At 35.5% G+C, this 24081-nt stretch overlaps 1 protein-coding gene across 1 annotated transcript in view; it reads right to left on the reverse strand.

Annotated features, from left to right (window-relative positions):
- CUNH1orf185 (chromosome unknown C1orf185 homolog) overlaps positions 1-24081 on the reverse strand; it is a 33070-nt gene that overhangs the window by 2192 nt on the left and 6797 nt on the right. Inside the window, exons 2-4 of the mRNA XM_007459637.1 lie at positions 21579-21684; positions 10777-10912; positions 385-421 (exon numbers count right to left, since the gene is read on the reverse strand). Coding sequence (XP_007459699.1) covers positions 385-421; positions 10777-10912; positions 21579-21684 — 279 coding nt within the window. The remainder of the gene's footprint in view (positions 1-384; positions 422-10776; positions 10913-21578; positions 21685-24081) is intronic.

Genomic DNA, 24081 nt, shown 5'->3' on the forward strand with positions numbered 1-24081 from the left:
GGATCCCGCATGCCGCGGAGCGGCTGGGCCCGTGAGCCATGGCCGCTGAGCCTGCGCGTCCGGAGCCTGTGCTCCGCAAATGGGAGAGGCCACGACAGTGAGAGGCCCGCATAACGCAAGAAAAAAATAAAAATAAAAAAAAAAAATAAAGAAGAGACAAAAATTAAAATTTCACATTTTAATTTAAGACAAGACATTATAAATTTTGTTTTCTAAAAAATATATGCCCATTCATATACTAATAAATGTTTCCCTTGAATTTTTATGATTTTAAAAAATATTTAGATATTTAGGATATATTTAGGATAGCCTCTTGAGTCTTTAAAATGTGAATTGCTGGAAGTTGATTACAATTTATTCTAATAAATTGTTGAGAGAAAGTACCTTTTTTATGTGCTGTTTCCTTTTTTCTTTGCTCCTCCTACATAAAAAAATGTTATTTGTGTTTTAAAAATTAATAGTTTTTAAACAATTTGATATATATTTATATAAGAATAATATATTTTAACATCATAATAAATTTTTGATAGAATCATATTTTCCACGATATGAATTTATTTTACCAAACTATAATGACAGGAAAGAAAAAGTGTTGAGGTATCATCTGAAAAGAATGTGAATTGGTTCAAGAAGGCAGTCTCCAGGATAGGGAATGAAGGGTGAAATAGAGTTCAACAGGATTATTTCTCTCCATTCTCACTAACTTAGAGTCACTTGGTTAAAACTAGAGAGGGCTAAAAAAGTAATTACAATTCCTAGACTTGCTCATTCTATTAACTAATAACAACAAAAAAGTGAATTCTGGCAGAAGGCTTTTATAAAAATGCAACTATTCTTTTGAAGCAAGTAAAACATTTGATCAAACAATACATTCCAGATGTGTTCTGGAAAGTGTGGTGGTGTAGTAGTTCTCAAACAGGGCATCAGAATCACCTGGTGTGTTTATTAAAATGCTAATTCTTCGACATAATATCAGACCCTACTAAAACAGATTTTCTGGCAGTAGGGTTTAGGAGTATGCAGTGTAACACACTCCTCAAGCAGTTCTGATTCAGTTTTTCCTTAGACCACTAGATAAACAATGAGCTAGTGCATAGGGTGTTTGGTATGTAGTGGGTGAAGACAGAGAGATAACACTGTCTCTTGTGTTATAGGGGAACAGTGTGGGTATTCTATGCTGATTTTCATTGTCTTGTTCACCGAAAAAGGCTTGCTTAGGATATACATATATATAGGGTATACATATATATGGGATATACATATATATAGGATAACACATAAGTACTTTTTTTTTACAACTTACTTTACTTTTTGGTCATTTTCAACTTTTATTAATATAAATGCCAGTATAGGCTCCTGACTTACCTTGCCTGGATTTAGGAACAATTCAGTTTGTGACTCCTGTACAAATTATATTAGAACATTGCTTCCCACACTTTCACGTGCCTATGTATCACCTGGGGGAGCTTGTTAAAATGCATATTCTAACTCAGTAGGTTTGGGGTGGGGTCTGAGATTTTCCTTTTCTAACAGGCTCCCAGGTAATGCTGATATTGTTGGTCTGGGAACCATACAGTAAGGTCCTAGACTGATTAAAATTCTACCCCAACTAAGGGAATGACAAAATGGGCATTCTTATATATTGCTATATATAAATAGGTATAATTTTTCTGGAGGGCAATTTAACAAATCCATTTCTAGAAATTTATTATTCTGGGTAAATAATTTTGGATTTGTATAAATATTCAGTTACCAGAATGTTCATCACAACACTGTTTAGCATTTTTAAAACCTACAATTTAAAATTCTAAAAGTAAGGAAATCTTTAAGTATGTTAGGATATGTGGATATTAATACAATGAGTATTCTTTCAAAATGATACTATAGTATCAGAAGTAAGTATAGACTCAAAAAAATGATGGGGATGTATAAAAAAGACAGAGGAATAATCTTAAACAAGTGGCTCACTGGTTAAATTTAGGAAAATTTGAGCATCAAAATAATGATAGTAATGGATTATAATCTGCTGAATAAAATAGAAATCCATGAGTCTATATTAATAATAAATAAAATAAGGAAGAGGGTAGGGCTTCTTTCTCACAGTAGAAAGCCAAATGACAAATATGGATGGGAGTGGCAGAATTAGAAAATCATCATATTGTTACAGTTCTGTAAAGATTAGCTCAAGTAATAATAATTTATATAGCTAGTAAGTAGAGTTTGATGAAGAGGAGGATATTTACATGTTTTCAAAGTGTCACCACACAGCTTGTTTATTAACTGTAAGGGTAAAAACAGAAATAATTCAGTGAGGAAAGAACAGACATCATCTTGATTATGTGATCAACTAAAATCACCAGTGAAGAGCAGATGTACACTGTATGCCTTCAGATGTGATAAACTGCAAGGAAAAGTCACACTGAGGAACAGTCTATGATCTACAAAATAACTGGCTTGTATTCTTCAAAAATGTCAATATCATTGAAAGACAAAGAATGGAAATTTTAAAATATTTTGAACTAAATAATTATGAAAACAAAACATAAAATTTGTGGGATGCAACAAAAGAAGGCCTTAGAGGAAAATTTAAATATTAAATGTTTATATTATAAAAGAACAAAAGTCTAAGAATAATAAAGCATAAAACTCCAGGCAAGACTGATTTAGGAAAAGAGAAATATAATCAGGAATAAAAAGAGTACCATCACTAAAGATTCTATAGATTTTAGAAGCATAATAAGAAGAAACTACTAAAAACTTTCTGCCAATAAACTTAACAACTTAGGTACAATGGAAAAATTTACTGAAAAAAATTTCTAAAACATACAAAATAGAAATATTTTGTATGTTCCACATCTGTTAAAGGAGCTAAATTCATAGCCAAAAATTTTCTCAGGCTTCCCTGGTGGCGCAGTGGTTGAGAGTCTGCCTGCCGATGCAGGGGACATGGGTTCGTGCCCCGGCCCGGGAAGATCCCAGATGCCACGGAGTGGCTGGGCCCGTGATCCACGGCCGCTGAGCCTGCGCATCCGGAGCCTGTGCTCCACAACGGGAGAGGCCACAACACTGAGAGGCCTGTGTACCACAAAAAAAAAAAAAAAAAAAAATTATTTCTCTTGAAGAAAATTCCAGACCTTGATGACTTCATTGGTGAATTCTAGAAAAAAGTTTGAGAAAGCAATATAGCCAATTCTACACAAAACTTTTTCAGAAAGTAGAGGAGCAGGAACCATTTCCCTATTGTTTTGTGACGAGAATAAAACTGTGATACTGAAATCTAACCAGATACTACAAGATAAGAAAATTATAAAATAATATCCCTCGTTAACATAGATGCAAAAATTATTTAAAATATATTAGTAAATCATATCCAGTGGGGTTTATTCCAGGAATACAGGGTTGATTTAACATTTGAAATTCAATGTAATTCACATTAACAAAATAAAAGAGAAAACTCATGTGAACAATTTTAAAAGATGCAGGAAAAGCATTTGGCAATATCAGCAACCCTCCATGGCAAGACAAACAGACAAACCTCTCAGGAAACTAGGAATAGAAGGGAATTTCCTCAATCTGACTTTATGCATCTAAAAAAATTCTATAGCTAATTTCCTATTTAATGATGAAAAGCTGAATGTATTCTAAGATCAGAATATAAAAAGGATATCTGTTCCCAGTACTTCTGTTCATCATTATACTGGAGGTCCTATCCAATGCAATAAGATGAGAAAATAAAATAAAAGCATAAACATTGGGAAAGAAATAAAACTGATGTTTTTCACAGATCTCATGCTTGTACATGAAGAAAACCTTTTGTGGTCCTCAAGAAAACTACTAGAAGTAACAAATAAATTTATTTATAAAGGTCATAGAACACAGGTCAACTGTAGTAAAGATGGCAATTCATTACAAACTAATGTATAAACTAAATGTAACTCTTGGGACTTCCCTGGCATTCCAGTGGTTAAGACTCCACGCTTCCACTGCAGGGGCCATGGGTTCGATCCTTGGTCAGGAAACTAAGACCCCATGTGGTGTGGGGTATGCTGCGTGGTGCAGCCAAGAAAGAAAAAAAAAGGTAATTTTCATCATGATCTCAACAAGATTTTTTTCCAGCTAAAGTTCACCTTAAAATGTATATGGACATGTAAAAGAATAAGAAAACCTAAAACAATGTTGAAAAAGAAGAATGAAATTGGAGAAATCGTACTGCTCAATTTTATAATTTACTATACAGCTAGAGTGTGATATTGGTAGAGATAGACACACAGGTCAATAAACCAGATAGAGAATGCAGAAACAGACTAACACATATATGCCCAAAAGATTTTTCACAAAACTTGCAAAAACAATTCAATGGAAGAGGATAGCCTTTTCAATAAATAGTGCTAGAATAATATGACATCAATAGCCCCCCAAAATGAACTTTGATTTAAACCTCACACTTTATACAAAAATTAACTAAAAATGGATCAGAGATAGAAATATAAAATGTAAAATGATAATAGCCAAAACAACCTTGAAAAAGAACAAAGTTGGAGAACTTACTGATATCAAAACTTACTACAAAGCTATAGCAATGAAGACAGTGTGGTATTGGTATAAGGATAGATATATAGATCAATGGAATAGAACTGAGATTCCAGAAATAAATGCTCATATTTACAATCAGTTGATTTTTGACACGAGTGCTAAGACAATTTCATAGGAAAATAATACTCTTTTCAACAAATGGTGTTGGGACAACTAGGTTTATACATGCAAATAAGTGAAGTTGGACCCATACCTCATACTATATACAAAAAAACTAACTCAAAATGGATCAAACACTTAAATATAATAGCTAAAACTATTAAATTCTTAGAAGAAAACAGAGGTATAAATCTTTATGACCTCAATTAAGGAATGATTATAGATATGACACCAAAGACACAAGCAACAAAAGGAAAAATTAGGTAAACTGGACTCAAGAAAATTAAAAACATTGGTTCTTCAAACAACACCATAAGAAGAAAAGACAACCCACGAAATGGGAGAAAATTTTTACAAATCATACATCTGATATAGGATATGTATCTAGAATATATAAAGAATACTTAAAACTCAACAACAAAAAGACAAATAGCCCAAATTTAAAAAATGGACAAAGCTTTGAGTAGATATTTCTCTAAAGAAGATATACAAATATCCAATAAGCACATGAAAGTATTTTCAACGTCATTAGGTTTTAAGGAAATTTATATCAAAACCATGACAAGATACCACTCGATGCCCACTAGGATAACAATAATAAAAAAGGTTAAAAACAAGGGTTAACAAGGGTGCCACAAAATATAATCTTCATATACTGCCTGTGGGGATATAAAATGGTGCAGGCACTTTGGAAAAAAGTCTTGCAATTCTTCAAAGATTAAACATAGAGTTACCATATGACACAGCATTTCCATTCCTTGGTATATACCCAAGAGAAATGAAAACATATACTTGCACAAAAACTTGTATACGAATATACATAGTGACATTATTCATAATAGTCAAGAAGTGGAAACAACTCAAATGTCCTTCAACTGATAAATGGATAAACAAAATGTGATATATCCACACACAATGGAATATTATTCAGCCATGAAAAAGAATAAAATATTGATATATGCAATAATACAGATGGACCTTGAAAACGTTATGCTAAATGAAAAGGCAGATACAAGAGACCTTATATTGTATATATCTATTTATAAGGAATTCCAGAATAGGCAAATCTATAGGTACAGAAAGTATAGATTAGTGGTTGTCTAGGCCTAGGAGGATTGGAGGAAAATGGAGGGGCAGTGATTGCTAAAGGTACAGGGTTTCTTTTTGAGGTGATAAAGGTGTCCTAAACTGATTGCGAAGATGGTTCTATAACTCTGTGAATATCTATCTAAAAACTACTGAATTAGACACTTTAAAAAGGCAAATTGTATGCTATGTGAACTATACCTCAATAAAGCTGTTAAATATAAAACAAAGCAACCTAAAACTAAGAAACTTTTAGAAGAGGACTTAGAAACAAATCCTTGTGACCTAGGGTTAGACTAAGAGTTATTGGACATGACACAAAGTATGATTCAAAAAGGAAAAATATACAACTCAACAACAAGGAAGCAAACAACCCAATGAAAAATGGGCAGAAGGCCTAAACAGACATTTCTCCAAAGAAGAAATACAGATGGCTAATAGGAACATGAAAGATGCTCAACAGTGCTAATAGTAGAGAAATGCAAATCAATTACCATGAGGTACCACCTCTCACCAGTCAGAATGGCCATCATTTAAAAGTCTACAAATAACAAATGCTGGAGAGCGTATGGAGAAAAGTGAACCTTCCTACACTGTTGGTGGGAATGTAAGTCAGTGCAGCCACTATGGAGAACAGTATGGAGGTTCCTCAGAAAACTAAAAATAGAATTACCATATGATCCAGCAATCCCACTCCTGGGCATGTATCTGGGCAAAACTATGATTCAAAAACATACATGCACCCCTATGTTCATAGCAGTACTATTCACAATAGGCAAGACATGGAAACAACCTAAATGTCCATTGACAGATGAATAGATAAAGAAAATGTGGTATATATATACATATATATATAATGGAATACTACTCAGCCATAAAAAAGTACAAAATATAAAGCCACTTACAGCAACATGGATGCAACTATAGATTATCATACTAAGTGAAGTAGTCAGAAAGAGAAAGACAAATACCATATGATATCACTTATATGTGGAATCTAAAATATGACACAAATGAACCTATCTATGAAACAGAATCACAGACATAGAGAACAGACTAGTGTTTATCAAGGGGGAGGGGGTTGGGGGAGGGGTGGAGTGGGAGGTTGAGGTTAGCAGATGTAAGCTTTCATATGTAGAATGGATTAACAACAAGGTCCTACTGTACAGCACAGAGAACTATATTCAATATGCTATGGTAAACTGTAATGGAAAAGAATATAAAAAAATGTCTATATATGTATAAATGAATCACTTTGCTGTACAGCAGATTAATACAACATTGTAAATCAACCATCTTCAATAAAAACAAAACAAAACAAAAAGGTAAAATGGATAAATTGGACTTTACCAAAATTAAAACTTATGCTGTTTTTCATTTTGAGAGGATGAAAACACAAGTCATCAAATGGGAGAAAATATTTGTAAATCACATATCTGACAAAAAGACTTGTATCCAGAATATACTCTCTAAATTAAATAGAAAGATAATCCAATTAGAAAATGCACAAGAGACTTGAAGAGACTTTTCACCAAAGAAGATATATGGATGGCAGAAAATTAAAAATATGAAAAGCTGTTCAACATCACTACCTGTTAAAGAAATGCAAATTAAAATCACTAAACACATTTAACGTTTAAAATGCTGCTAACGTTTAAAATGCTGCTAAGTACCAAATGATAAAGAGGATGCAAAAACATGATTCTCTTATATGTTACTGGTGGATATGTAATATGGTACAATCTGGAAATCAATCTGGAAATTTCTTTAAAAATTAAACATATTTACCACATGATCCAGGAACTGCATTTCTGGGCATTTATTTTAGAGAAACTAAAACTAATGTTTTCCAAAAAGCCTATACACAAACGATCATGGCATCCTTATTTTGTAATAGCTCCTAAATGGAAACAACCCAAATACTCCTCAATGGATAAATGGTTAAACAAACTGTGATATCTCCACACAATATTACACTACTCAGCAATAAAAAAGGAAAAAACTATTGATACATGCAATGATATGGAGGGATCTTAAGGGCATTATGCTAAGTGAAAAAAAGCCAAGCTCAAAAGGCCATATGCTATAAGATTCCATTTATATAACATTCTAGAAATGAAGAAATTATAGCGATGGAGAACAGATCAGTGGTTGCCAGAGGTTAGGGGAAGGGAGTGGGGGGAGTGACTATAAAGGGTAGTATGAGGGAGTTCCTTTATGGTGATGGAACAATTCTTCTGTATGTTGATTGTCATGGTGGTTATACAAACCTATACATATGATAAAATGTCACAGAATTATATATAAAAACAAGAAAAAGTGAGTACATGCATAAACTGGTAATCTTTGAGTTAGGTCTGTAGCCTAAATTTCCTGGTTCTGATAATGTATACTAATAATAAAGTATAAAGTATACTTTTCATAAAGTATACTTATATAAGATATCATTGGGGGAAGTGGGTGATGGGTATACAGGACATCTTTGTAATTTTTCTGCAACTTTTTGGTCTGTAATTCAGAATAAGATAAGATAAATCTATTGTATTTATATTTACTAACAACAAACAGTTGGGAAATAAAATTTTTAAATCAATACTATTTACCATAGCATAAAAATAACTATAAATAAAACAAACAAGTGTGAAGGACTTCTATACTGAAAACCACAAACTAAAATAAAAGAACACCTCAACAAATTAAATAAATACATTTAAATTAAAGAAGTCAATAAAAGTAGAGTGGGACTTTCCTGGTGGCACAGTGGTTAAGAATCTGCCTGCCAATGCAGGGGACACGGGTTTGATCCCTTGTCCGGGAAGATCCCACATGATGTGGAGCAACTAAGCCTGTGTGCCACAACTACTGAGCCTGCGCTCTACAGCCTGCGAGCTGCAACTACTGAGTCCACGTGCCACACTTACTGAAGCCCGTGTGCTCTAGAGGCCGCATGCCACAACTACTGAGCCCGCATGCTGCAACTACTGAAGCCCACACGCCTAGAGCCCGTGCTCCACAACAAGAGAAGCCCATGCACTGCAATGAAGCATAGTCCCCCCTTGCTACAACTAGAGAAAGCGCGCGCGCAGCAACAAAGACCCAATGCAGCCAAAAAAAACTTTGACAGTTTGGCAACAGAATTAAACACCTCTTACCATTTGATCCAGCAAGCATGCTCTTGGTAGTCACCCAAATGAGTTGAAAATGTATGTCCACACAAAAACCTGCACATGAATGTTTATAGCAGCTTTATTCATAATTGCCAAAACTTGAAAGCAACCAAGATGTCCTTCAGTAAGTGAGTGGATAAATAAATTGAAGTAGATCCATACAATGGAATATTATTCAGCACCAAAAAGAAATTGTGCTATCAAGCCTTAAAAAGACAGAGAGAACTTTAAATGCATATTAATAAGAGAAAGAAGCCCCAAAAGGCTACATACTGTATGATTCCAACTATATGACATTCTGGAAAAGGCAAAACTATGGAAACAGCTAAACAATCACTGGTTGGAGGGAAGGATGAACAGGGATGGAACAAGAAGATTTTTAGGGTAGTAAAACTATTGTGTCTGATACTATGATGGTACATACATCTCTGTCTCTCTGTCTTTCTGTCTCTTTGTTCCTGTTTATCTCTGTGTGCATGTGTGTGTGTGCCTGTCTGTCTGTCTGTCTCTCTCTCTATATATAGATATGTCAAAACCCATAGAATGTAGGATTCAAGAGTGAATACTAATGTAAACAATGGACTTTAGGTGATGATGTGCCAGTGTAGATTCATTAGTTGTAACAAATGTACCACTCTGGTGCACGATGTTGATAGTGGAGGAGGCTGCACTTATATGGGGGCAAGGAGTATATGAGAACTCTATTTTTTTCTCAATTTTGCTGTGAACCTAAAACTTCTTGAAAAAATTAAGTCTATTAAGAAAAAACTACAGTGAGATACTATTACACATCCATCAGATTGTTAAAAAATTTAGGAGCTTAAAAACATCAGTATTTGTTGATATGGAGCAATCCTAGCAATTATGCATGCCTGAGGGGAATGTATATTGACAAAACTACTTTGGAAAATAATTTGAAGTTATCTAATAATATTAAACATGCACAAACCCCATGAGTCAGTGATTCTACTGTTAGGTACACTCCCTATGGAAATTTCCTTTAAAAAAACCAACTGAAAACAACTCAAATGTCCATAACATAAAATTTGATATATTAATACAATGGAATATGATATAATAATAAAAAATGACGAATGATGGGTATATGCACCAACCTGGATGAGTCTCAGAAATGTAATAGAAAAAGGGAAGACTATATTAGACGTAGAGTCCAAACATATAACATTTAATAATGCATTGATTAGCTATATCATAGTTTAAAATTTCTACTGGTGTCTCCCTTGTTTTACTTTGTCCATACAACTATTTTGATGCCATATAACAGAAAGTTAATTATGTGTCTGCCTTTCCCACTTGTACTACACTAGCACTTTTAAGGTAGGGTTTGTATCTTACTATCCTCAATAGGTAGGGCCCAGAGCTCAGAATGTAATGAAGCCTTAATAAACCCTTATTAATTTCAATTAGCATTTTGTATTTAATTTCAGTTAGTTGGTTTGGTTAGGTTATTTGGTTATCTGAGTATCCTCTTATCTCCAAATCTCTTTCTTCTGATAGGCTTGGCAATTTTTGCTTTGTTTTTTTATGCCATTTATCTTCATCCCTGTAACAATTCCAATATGGGGAATACAGGTTCTCAGGCTAGAGATACAGAGAAGCAACTGTAGAAGGAGACATTTTCATTTAGTCTTTCAGTTTCCTGTAATATAAACTCTAACTAGCTTGGGTAATTTAAATTTAGCTCCTTGTTATTGTACCTCAAATTTAAAAATAATAGTGGATAATTTAAATAATTTAAAGACAACAATGCTAATGACATGGTGTCAAAAGAAATTATTTGAAAACATTGCTATAAAATATTACACACTACCTGTAATCGGAAATTTCCAGTATGAAAATTTTGAGAAATAAAAACACACTGAGAATTAGATTTAATCTTTGCCTTTGATGGTCTTTGTCTGCATCTCTCATCAATTGTTTTAAATTTGGAATCTTGAAATATTTCTCTGAAAAATATTTTATAGAGAATATTATTAAACATGAATTATAAAACAAAATTATTCTGTTTCCAACAGTTCTACATAAACATTTTAAAATCAGAATATATATTTATTTTTAAAAGCACAAATCAACTTATATATTCCCTTTTCATATGTTACTGATTTCATTACACCTATTTTGTCCATAGAACATAAATTAAGCTACTTCTTCGCAGGGTTAATATTTCCAGTTTGAAGATTAACCATCAGTTTTTGATAACCTTCTCTCTGGTTGTGAGATAGTTAATCGATTTAATGTCAATTAGTCTTTTCATAGATTTGCCTTTAATGGCAAAGGAAATTAAATGAAATGGAACTCAGTGGCCAATTTTATATTTAATAATGTCTCTGGCAAAAGTAAGTAGAAGGAAACTGAATTGAAACTAATGACTTATAAGGGAAGAGTACCTGTGATCTTTATGCATGCAGCCACAAGTAATTTTGAGAGAAGGTTAGAAATAATGAAGCAGCAAGTAAACTGATCAAAGCGGATCAAAGATAGTTAAGTATAAAGGAATGTAGTTTCTAATAGTAATTCTAAACTTAACAATTGAAAAAATAATGCTGATTGCCTTTTCTTCTTTCCGAGGTACTAGAAATTTTCCAAATTAATTCAAGAGATCATATTATGTTACTTATTGCAGTATTAACAATTAAAATTCATTCATTTATTGAATTCAATTGACTTAACAAATATTTACCGAGTATTTACTATGCGCCATGCATTATGCTGGATGTTGTATATACAGTGGCAGGGGAAAAAAAGCACAGCCACTATACTCATGGAACTGTCATTGCTCTCATGGAGCTTAAACACTAGCAAGGAAGACAGGTATTAATAAAACAATCACAAGAACTTACAACTGTGGAAAGTGTTCTCAAGGAAAGCTACCTGCTACTCTCTGAGTATATAAGAAAGGGAATTAACTTGGTTAGAGAGGTCAAGGAAGGCTTTTCTGAGGATGAGATGATTGAATTAGGCATCTGAACAAATGGGAGTAGTTATTAGATAGAGTGTAGTGGAGGAGGGGAGTTGTAGGAGTAAGAATATTCTAGTCAGAGAGAATATCAAGTAAGACCTAGTGGCCAGATTAGGACAGTGTAGCAGAAGCACAGAAAGCAAGAGGGAAAGGTGGAGATGAAACTGGAGAGTATGCATGGGCAGACCTGTAGGGCCTTAAAAGTCATGTGACTTTGTCTTCATCCTAAAAGCAATAGCAAGTCCTTTATAATGTAGTGGGAATGGGGTGGAAGGGTGGGGTGACTTGATCAGATTTGCATTTGGAAAATATCTGGCTGAAGTGCGAAGAAGAGATTAAATGAGGAGTATAGTGAAGGTAAAGGGTCAGTTATAACTCTGTAGGACTATGTGGGGGATAATGATAAGTTGGATAAGGTAGTGGCAATGATAATGGAGAGAAATGGATATATTTGAGGAATTAATGAAGTAAAATAAATAGAACTTGGTGATGGTTCGAATTTAGTAGGGGTGGGAAAGAGAGAGGGAGATATCAAGCATGTCTACTGTCTTTCAAGGAAAAAAAACAAAACAAAACAATCTTTCCTTGACCTCACATTTTTTTCCAGTTTCTGCCCCTTTCAGCAACTCCCCAACATCAAAAAAAAAAAAGCTTCTTAAGAGGATGTATATACTTGCCTGAATTTTCTCTTGTACTTTACACAAAAGTCAGCTTCTGAACACATCACTCCACCAAAGCTGCTCAAGGCTACCAATAACTTCCATGTTGCTATTCCAAAACTTATTTCTCTATCCTCATCTTTCTCAACCTTTTTTTTTTTTTTTTGCAGTACGCGGGCCTCTCACTGTTGTGGCCTCTCCCATTGCGGAGCACAGGCTCCAGATGCACAGGCTTAGCGGCCATGGCTCACGGGCCCAGCTGCTCCGCGGCACGTGGGATCTTTCCGGACCTGGGCACGAACCTGTGTTCCCTGCATCGGCAGGCAGACTCTCAACCACTGTGTCACCAGGGAAGCCCAAACATTTTCTACTTTTGACTTCCTTGACACCATACATCTTTCTGCTTTTCCTTCTCAGATGTTGTTGATTCTTCCTACTCTTTTTCTATATGTCTAATATTGGTGAGCTGAAGACCGGTCCTATGTTCTCTTTAAACAATCACTCCCTGGTTAGTCTGATCCAGTTGTATGACTTTTTTTTAAATTGGAGTATAACTGCCTTACAATGTTGTGTTAGTTTCTGCTGTACAATGAAGTGAATCAGCTATATGTATACATATATCTGTTCCCTCTTGGACCTCCCTCCCTCCCACCACCATCCTACCCATCTAGGTCATCACAGAGCACCGAGCTGAGCTTCCTGTGCTTTACAGCAGGTTCCCATTAGCTATCTATTTTACACATGGTAGTGTATATATGTCAATCCTAATTTCCCAATTCATCTCACACTCCCCTTCCCCCCATGTCCACCCATCGGTTCTTGTGTCTGCATCTCTATTCTTGACCACAAATAGGTGCATCTGTACCATTTTTTCTAGATTCTACATATATTAGTTAATATAAAATGTTTGTTTTTCCCTTTCTGACCCACTTCACTCTGTATGACAGAATCTAGGTCCATCCACACCTCTACAAATGACCCAATTTCGTTCCTTTTTATGTATGACTGAGTAATATTACATTGTATATATGTACCACATCTTCTTTATCCATTCATCTGTCAAGGGACATTTAGGTTGTTTCCATCTCCTGGCTATTGTAAATAGTGCTCCAATGAACATGTGTCCTTTTGAATTATGGTTTACTCAGGGTATATCCCAGTAGTGGGATTGCTGGGTCATATGGTAGTTCTATTTGTAGTTTTTAAAGGAACCATCATACTGTTCTCCACAGTGGCTGTATCAATTTACATTCCCACCAGCAGTGCAAGAGGGTTCCCTTTTCTCCACGCCCTCTCCAGCATTTATTTTTTGTAGATTTTTTTCATTTTGACCAGTGTGAGGTGATACCTCATTGTAGTTTTGATTTGCATTTCTCTAATAATTAGTGATGTTGAGCATCTTTTCATGTGCCTCTTGGCCATCTGTATGTCTTCTTTGGAGAGATGTCTATTTAGGTCTTCTGCCCATTTTTTGATTGGGTTGTTTGTTTTTTTGATATTGAGCTGCATGAGCTGTTTGTATATTTTGGAGATTAATCCTTTGCCCATTGCTTCATTTACAAATATTCTCTCCCACTCTGAGGGTTGTCTTTTTGTCTCGTTTATGGTTTCCTTTGCTATTAAGTTTAATTAGGTCCCATTTATTTATTTGTGTTTTTATTTTTATTACTCTAGGAGGTGGTTCAAAAACAATCTTGCTGTGATTTATGTCGAAGTGTGTTTCTCCTATATTTTCCTCTAAGAGTTTTATAGTGTCTAATCTTACATTTATGTGTTTAATCCATTTTGAGTTTATTTTTGTGTATGGTGTTAGGGAGTGTTCTAATTTCATTCTTTTACATGTGGCTGTCCAGTTTTCCCAGCACCACTTATTGAAGAGACTTTTTCTCCATTGTATACTCTTGTCTCTTTTGTCATAGATTAGGTGACCACAGGTGCGTGGGTTATTCTCTGGGCTTTCTATCCTGTACATTTGATCTCTATTTCTGTTTTTGTGCCAGTACCATACTGTCTTGATTACTGTAGCTTTGTAGTATAATTTGAAGTCAGGGAGCCTGATTCCTCCAGCTCTGCTTTTCTTTCTCAAGATTTCTTTGCCTATTTGGGGTCTTTTGTGTTTCCATACAAACTGTAATTTTTTTGTTCTAATTCTGTGAAGAATGCCATTGGTAATTTGATAGGGATTGCATTGAATCTGTAGATTGCTTTGGGAAGTATAGTCATTTTCAAAATATTGATTCTTCCAATCCAAGAACATGGTATATTTCTCCACCTGTTTGTGTCATCTTTGATTTCTTTCATCAGTGTTTTATAGTTTTCTGCATACAGGTCTTGTGACTCCTTAGGTAGGTTTATTCCTAGGTATTTTATTCTTTTTATTGTGATGGTAAATGGGATTGTTTCCTTAAATTCTCTTTGTGATCTTTTGTTGTTAGTGTAGAGGAATGGAAGAGAATTCTGTGCATTAATTTTGTATGCTGCAACTTTACCAAATTCATTGATTAGCTCTAGCAGCTTTCTGGTGGCATCTTTAGGATATTCTATGTATGGTATTATGTCATTTGCAAACAATGACAGTTTAACTTCTTCTTTTCCAATGTGTAGTCCTTTTATTTCTTTTCTGATTGCCATGCCTAAGACTTCCAAACTATGTTGAATAAGAGTGACGAGAGTGGACATCCTTGTCTTGTTCCTGATCTTCAAGGAAATGCTTTCAGTTCTTCACCATTGAGAATGATGTTTGCTGTGGGTTTGTCATATACAGCCTTTATTACTTTCAGATAGATTCCCTCTATGTCAACTTTCTGGAGAGTTTTTATCATAAATGGGTGTTGAATTTTGTAAAAAGCTTTTTCTACATCTATTGAGATGATCATATGGTTTTTATTCTGTAATTTGTTAATATGGTGTATCACATTGGTTGATTTGCATATATTGAAGAATCCTTGCATCCCTGGGATAAATCCCACTTGAGCATGGTGTATGATCCTTTGAATGTGTTGTTGGATTCTGTTTGCTAATATTTTATTGAGGATTTTTGCGTCTATATTCATCAGTGATATTGGCCTGTAATTTTCTTTCTTTGTGGTATTTTTAGTTTTGGTATCAGGATGATGGTGGCCTCGTAGAATGAGCTTGTGAGTACTCCTCCTTCTGCAATTTTTTGGAAGAGTTTGAGAAGGATAGGTGTTAGCTCTTCTCTAAACGTTTGATAGAATTCACCTGTGAAGCCATCTGTTCCTGCACTTTTGTTTGTTGGAAGATCTTTAATTACAGTTTCAATATCATTACTTGTGATTGGTCTGTTTATATTTTCTAATTCTTCCTGTTTCAGTCTTGGAAAGTTGTACCTTTCCAAGAATTTGTCCATTTCTTCCAGGTTGTCCATTTTATTGGCATACAGTTGCTTGTAGTAGTCTTTTATGATCCTTTGTATTTCTGCAGTGTCAGTTGTAATTTCTCCTTTTTCATTTGTAATTTTATTGAGTCCTCTCCCTTTCTTTTTGATGAGTCTGGCTAAAGATTTATCAATTTTGTTTATCTTCTCAAAGAACCAGCTTTTAGTTTTGTTGATCTTTGCTACTGTTTTCTTTGTTACTATGTCATTTATTTCTGCTCTGATCTTTATGATTTCTTTCCTTCTACTGACTTTGGTTTTGTTTGTGTGTTTGTTCTTTTTTCTCTAGTTGCTCTAGGTGTAAGGTTAGATTTTTTATTTGAGATTTTTTCTTGTTTCTTGAGGTGAGATTGAATTGCTACAGACTTCCCTCTTAGAACTGCTTTTTGTCATTGTCATCTGTTTCTATGTATTTTTTAATTTCCTCTTTGATTTCTTTAGTGATCTCTTGCTTATTTAGCAGCTCACTGTTTAGCCTCCATGTATTTGTGTTTTTACAGTTTTTTTTCCCTGTAATTGATTTCTAATCTCATAGCATTGTGGTCAGAAAAGATGCTTGATATGATTTCAATTTTCTTAAATTTACTGAGGCTTGATTTGTGACCTTGGAAAATGTGATCTATCCTGGTGAATGTTCCATGTGCACTTGAGAAGAAAGTGTATTCTGCCACTTTCGTGTGGAATGTCCGATAAATATCAATTAAATCTATCTGGTCTATTGTGTCATTTAAAGCTTGTATTTCCTTATTTTCCATCTGGATGATCTGTCTTTTGGTGTAAGTGGGGTGTTAAAGTCCCACACTATTGTTGTGTCACTGTCAATTTCCCCTTTTATGGCTGTTAGCATTTGCCTTATGTATTGAGGTGCTCCTATGTTGGGTGCATAAATATTTATAATTGTTATATCTTCTTCTTGGATTGATCCCTTGATCATTATGTAGTGTCCTTGCTTATTGCTTGTAACAGTCTTTATTTTAAAGTCTATTTTGTCTTATATGAATATTGCTACTCCAGCTTTCTTGTGATTTCCTTTTGCATGGAATATCTTTTTCCATCCTGTCACTTTCAGTCTGTATATGTCACTAGGTGTGAAGTGAGTCTCTTGTAGACAGCATATATATGGGTCTTGTTTTTGTATCCATGCAGCCAGTCTGTGTCTTTTGGTTGTAGCATTTAATCCATTCACATTTAAGGTAATTATTGATATGTATGTTCCTATAACCATTTTCTTAATTGTTTTGGGTTTGTTTTTGTAGTTCCTTTTCTTCTCTTGTGTTTCCCACTTAGAGAAGTTCCTTTATCATTTGTTATAAAGCTGGTTTGGTGGTGCTGAGCTCTCTTAGTTTTTGCTTGTCTATAAAGGTTTTAATTTCTCCATCGAATATGAATGAGATCCTTGTCGGGTAGAGCAAACTTGGTTGTAGGTTCTTCCCTTTCATCACTTTAAATATATCATGCCACTCCCTTCTGGCTTGTAGAGTTTCTGCTGAGAAATCAGCTGTTAACCTTATGGGAGTTCCCTTGTATGTTATTTGTCATTTTTCCCTTGTTGCTTTTAATAATTTTTCTTTGTCTTTAATTTTTGCCAATTTGATTACTACGTGTCTTGGCATGTTTCTCCTTGGGTTTATCCTGCCTTGGACTCTCTGCACTTCCTGGGCTTCAGTGGCTAATTCCTTTTCTATGTTAGGGAAGTTTTCAAGTATAATCTCTTCAAATGTTTTCTCAGACCCTTTCTCTTTCTATTCTTCTTCTGGGACCCCTATAATTCGAATGTTGGTGCATTTAGTGTTGTCCCAGTGGTCTCTAAGATTGTCTTCAATTCTTTTCATTCTTTTTTCTTTATTTGCTCCTTGGCAGTTATTTCCACCATTCTATTTTCCAGCTCATTTATTAGTTCTTCTGCCTCGGTTATTCTGCTATTGGTTCCTACTAGTGTATTTTTCATTTCAGTTATTGTGTTGTTCATCACTGTTTGTTTGCTCTTTAGTTCTTCTAGGTTTTTGTTATACATTTCTTGTATTTTCTTGATCTGTGCCTCCATTCTATTTCCAAGATTTTGGATCATCTTTACTATCATTACTCTGAATTCTTTTTCAGGTAGGTGCCTATTTCCTCTTCATTTGTTTGGCCTTTTAGGTTTTTACCTTGCACCTCCATATGTAACATATTTTTTTTGTTGTATCATTTTTTTTTTTGATGTGTGGGACTGTGCTCCTGTCTTACTGGTTGTTTGGTCTGACGCTTCGAACACTGGAGTTTGCAGACACTTGGGTAGAGCTGGGTCTTGGCGGTGAGATGAGGACCTCTGGGAGACCTCGATCTGCTTAATATTCCCTGGGGTCTGAGGTTCTCTGTTAGTCCAGTGGTTCAGACTTGGTGATCCCACCACAGGAGCTCAGACCCGACCCCCCCCCCCAGCCCATGAACCAAGATCCTGGAAGCCACATGGCATGGCAAAAAAAAAAAAAAGAACAATAAGAAGGAATTAAAATTAAATAAATTTAGGACACTAACAGATATATTAGAAAAAATAAAAATATAAATGAAACAACAACTGAAAGGTAAAACAGAACCACAATAGTAGGGAAAAAAAAAGGCGGGCAGAAAAGGCCTTGGCTGTGTGGGGCGAGGCTTAAGCAGGGGCAGGGTTTAGGCGGGGGGTGGTGTCTGGGCTCAGTACGCACATGGCTGGAAAAGGCCCTGGTGGGAATGGGGGGCGGGGCTTAGGCTCAGCATGGCTGGAGGGGGCTCAGATTGCCTCTGGCCTCAGAGTGTGGAGGATCATGCCCGGGACCCCAGCAGGCTTGCTGGGGCCCGAGTGAGGCGGGGGGGAACACTAGCCCCATTCCCCCTGATCCTCAGATCCCCTAGGGTCCCTCCTTGTTCACCTCTACTCTTCTCCCTTCTCTTGTTCCCATGTCTCCAGGACCCATGTGGATTGAGGGTCCTCAGAAGGTGGAGGACAAGACCTGGGACCCCAGCATGCTCCCCAGGGCCCGAGTGGGCAGGGGAAATGCTGGCCACATTCCCCTCTGATCCTCCAAACCCCTGAGGGTCTCTCCCTGTCCCTGTTAATCCCCTTGTGGTGAATGGGTCTCTCCAAGCATGGGAACCTCTTCCCTCTCCCAGCCACCCCTCAGGGGTGCCAGTACCATCTCACCTCCACTTCTCTTCCTCCCTTGCTTCCCCCAACGTCCTACCTAGTCACTTGGGGGTTCCCCCCTTCCCCTTGGGTGCCAAGGCCACCCACCAGCGTCTGGTAGGTGCCCTAGTTGTGAGGAGATGCAAACTCCATGTCCTCCTACTCCACCATCTTGACTCCATGCCCCCCAGCTGTATGATTTTATATACCTTCTATACACTGATAACCTAAATCTTCAGCCCTGATTTCTCCCCTGAAGTTCACACATGTATATCTGACTGTCTAACATTTTTACTTGGATGTTTCATAGGCTTTCAAACTTACATCCAAAATACAACTCCTAGTTTACCACCACTCCCTCAACTTGTTTCCTTCCCAATCACCTCCTCATCTCAGTAAATGGCATGATTAACTACTCAGTTGCTCATGATAAAAATGTAGGTATCAGCATTAACTCTGCCATTTCACTTATCTTTCCTTACCTCATCTAATCCATCAATAAGACCTGCTAACTTTACCTGCAAAACTACCCCAAGTCCAGCCCCTTTTCTTCATCTCCTCTACTTCCATATTAGTCTAAGACACAATCATCCTTAACATGGACCGTGCAGTAGCATCCTAACTTGCCTCTCCGCTTTTACTCTTGTTCCATTAACATACAGGATTCATAGAGACATAAGAAAAATCTTTTAAAAATATGAATCAGAACTCTCATACATTACTGACGGGAATGTACATCCATCTTGGAAAACTGTTTAGCAGTTTCTTTTAAAGCTAATCATACTATCCACCAATTCCACTCTTACCCAAGGGGAGTGAAAGCACATGTACAAAAAGATTAGAATGTTCACAGCAGCCTTATTTCCTAAGGGCTAAATGTTGGAAATGACCTAAATGTCCATTAACAGAAAAATGGATAAACAAACTGAGGTAAATTCATACAATGTAATACTGCTCATTAATCAAAAGAGTGAACAGATAAATGCAACAGCATAAATGAATCTCAAAAATATTACATTAAGTGAAAAAAGCAGACATAAAAAGTCCATTTATATGAAGTTCAAGAATAGGTAAAATTAATCTATGGTGATAAAAATCAGAATAATGACTGCCTCTGGGTAGAAGGTGGGGAGAAATTCCTGGAAAGCAGGATGAGGGATCCTTACAGGATGATGGAAAATTTCTATATCTTGACTGGGGTTGTGATTACATGGGAATATATTTGTTGAAATTCAACATCATATATTTAAAATCTATATCTCAAATTTTTAAGTGTTATTAAAATGTAAATCATCTATAGGTGGCATTGTAGTCTTTAAAATGGGAATAATATTACTGCAACTTCATGGGGCAGTTATGAGGTCTAAATGAGATAACTACATATAAAGCACTTAGAACAGTGTGCAGTAAACCCTTGATTTTAGCTAATATTATGATGATAATGTCATTCCCTTGCTTAAAACCTTCTGGTGGCAGAAATAGTAAAATCTAAAATCCATGTTTTAGCCTACAAATTCCTGTGTGATTTGACCCTTATCTCCCTCTTTAATCTCATCATTATTTCCCTCTCACTTCAGTCTACTCACACTGACTGTGTTTACTGAACAATACCAAGATCATTCCTACTTGGAGTTTCTGTACTTGCTATCCCAATAGCTTAGAAAAAAGCTCTTCCACAGGGTCGTCACATGTCTGGCTTCCTTTTTTTAATCTAAGTCTCAGATTAAATACTACCCACTTGAGGAGACATTCCCTGACTACTTTATTTGTTAATTATCTGTCTCCTCCCAGTGGCACTGCAAGTCTGTGAAAGAATGAATTAGTGAATAATTTCTGGTTTTCTGACTTGTGCAAGTGGATAGATAGTATGTATTCATTTGCTGAAATAGGGAATACTGGAAGAGTGTGTGGGAAGATCATATTACAATTTAAATTTTTTAACATGAGCCAAAGCAAATACTGAAACAATTAAATAATAAAAAAACACCAAATTTTAGGGTTGAAAGGAACTGAGGTATCAAGTATCTTTTTTCCATCTCTGGCAAAAGACTACATGTAGACCATACCAGAGATTCTGTCAGCTCTCTTCTTAAATATCTCCTAAAGAAAGAGAGTCTTTTTCTCTCAGTAATGTTTTTAACCTCTAAATTAGTAGTCAAAATTTTAAAAGTTTTCTAGCCTTCTATTATAATTCAAACCCATGTCTTCTACAGAATAAAATAGATCTCGTTATTCCTTAAAATTTTAATACATGAAGATTGCTATTATACTGCTCAGACTATTATACTACTAGGACTTCTCTTTTCAGGCTACTCTAAACATGTAAAGTTTTCTCTCCCCAATCAAATTACAGAATCAGTATCATTGCAGTTATTTAAATTTAATAACATTTGAGAAAATCTTTCACTGAATTTTTAAAAGAAAAAAAGTCAAATGTTCTAATAAATCTTACCTTCGTTTGCAAATCAGGAACCACAAAGCTGATGCCAAAGCAAAGAAGCCAATTCCCAAAGTAACAGCACCAGCAGCCAGAAAATAGGTTAAGTGGTTAAAAAAACCTATACAAATAAGTTATAAAAGATTATTTCAGGCATATACCTTCATTCTCTATGCAAAATTAAATGATATAATAGCTTAACACATAATGTAGTGTTAATAACATATAATGTGTGTTAATACACATTGACACCCATAAAAACACACATAATGTGCATTAATAACACATAATAACACATAATGTAGTGTTTAAAACATTAATGAGGAGGTTGGGAGACCTGAATTCTGGTCCTTTGCAATTCTAATAAATTTCAATACCCTGAGTTTGAGAATTACTCGGGGCCTCATCCTCATTAGGGCCCAGGGCACATTTCTTTTACCCTACCAAAATTTGAGACCTAGGTTTTGCTTGTTTTTATACAGCTGTCACCTCCTTTCTTCTTATCTAGTTGTCTCCCTTTCCAGTCCAGCTGTGAATTTTTATGCTACTTTTCCAGTATCATTCTTTGCAGTCCTTCAACATAAGAGGATTTCCATTTTAAGATTTTTATTATCGATCACTACAAGGAGGTAGATGAGGGTAGTAAAGAACAAATATGAGGAATTTTTAAAGATCTTAGAAATCTTTAAACATTTTATCTCTATTTTTCTCAGGAACAGTAAAAGATCATAGCCAAAAGCTAAATAAAAACAATGTAAATAATGATATAGCACAGGTTTATAACTGGAAAAGTCTACAGGAATTATACCATATAACTCCTTCATTTTCCAGATGATAAAACTGAGGCCCAGGTGAAAGCAGTAAGTGAAGTAAGGTCATGCAGCAAATTAAGGGCAGTCCTCTGTTTTTTTCTATTATCATATCCCCGCTACCAAACATCTTAATACTGGTATGTATTAAAAAGAATTAAGAATAAAGAAAGCATGAGATATTTATAGTTAGGTTGGTCAAGTATTCATTAAGATTCTGAAATCTGCTACCTACGCATAAAGCAAGCTGTAGAAAGCTTTCACAGAAGGCTGTATATAATTTGAAGGGCCTTAAGACAACTTAGGAGTATATTATTTGGGGAAAAAGAGGTTTAAAAGTATAAATCTAATAGAAGATCTTTATGTGTGAACATATTATAAGTTCCAGTAAGGGTATGACGTGATAAAGACTTTGCTGTTCCCATACTTTTGTTGTTTTCTAAGTAATTTCCAACTTTCTAGACAGTGCCTCTCAAATCTTAGTTTTCTTTGGGTTCAGAAATATCTACATTTGGAAATTAATTAATGGTACAAAAAAGTTACATAAGGCTATTTATCAAAGTGAAACAATACGAAAAAACACCTCCAATTTTCATTTTTATATATGAAAAAATATAGATATTTTGGACCAGATAATTTGTTGTGAGGGACTGTCCTGTGCATTGTGCCAAAGATATCTCCAGGCATTACCAAATGCATTCTGATGGGCAGAACTGCCCTCAGTTGAGGATCACAGGCATAGTGGTATAAGGAAATATCAGATAGGATTAAATGATAAAAGCAAGATAGATAAAACACATATTTTTTAAAAATTTAAAGATATAGTTGTGCTCAAATATAAGATAAATATTTCTATGGACAAAAGAAGAAAAGCAACACACAGAAGTGAGTAGGAGCTAAAACCACAAGCACGCTAGGCACCGAGATCTGGAAGCAGGAATTAACTAGAAGAAGCAGAGAATATCAGTGAGAGAATTCCCAGACCAAGCCATCCTCTGGCGTGGTGAATGACCAACTCAAAAAAGGACCAAGGAGGAATCTTGGAAATTATAAATTAAAAAATTTTAAGATGGAGTACATGCTTCTTTAAATACAAAGAATTAATGAAATGAAAGATAATACTGAGAGATTCACCCAATTACATAAAAAAGTGAAAAATATGATAAATTATGAGACTTGGAAAAGATTAAGAGCATATAGCATAAAACTAATAGGGGTCCCAAAAGAGAGAATAGAGAAGTAGCAGAGAAGCAATATTAAGAGATACAGCCTAAAAAGGTTTTTTCTTTTCCTTTTTTAAAATTAATTAATTTATTTTTGGCTGCATTGGGTCTTCATTGCTGCATGCGGGCTTTCTCTAGTTGTGGTGAGTGGGGGCTACTCTTTGTTGCGGTGCGCGGGCTTCTCATTGTGGTGGCTTCTCTTGTTGCAAAACACGGGTTCTAGGCACGCGGGCTTCAGTAGTTGTGGCACGCAGGCTCAGTAGTTGTGGCTTGCGGGCTCTAGAGCGCAGGCTCAGTAGTTGTGGTGCACGGGCTTAGTTGCACCGCAGCATGTGGGATCTTCCCGGACCGGAGATTGAACCCATGTCCCCTGCATTGACAGGTGGATTCTTAACCACTGCACCACCAGGGAAGCCCAGAAGGTTTTTTCTTTAAAAAACTTTTTTTCAATTTACACATACTAAAATTCACTTGTGTGTGTGTGTG

Source organism: Lipotes vexillifer, unplaced genomic scaffold (assembly GCF_000442215.2).
Source record: "Lipotes vexillifer unplaced genomic scaffold, Lipotes_vexillifer_v1.1 scaffold525, whole genome shotgun sequence".
Lineage (NCBI taxonomy): Eukaryota > Metazoa > Chordata > Mammalia > Artiodactyla > Lipotidae > Lipotes > Lipotes vexillifer.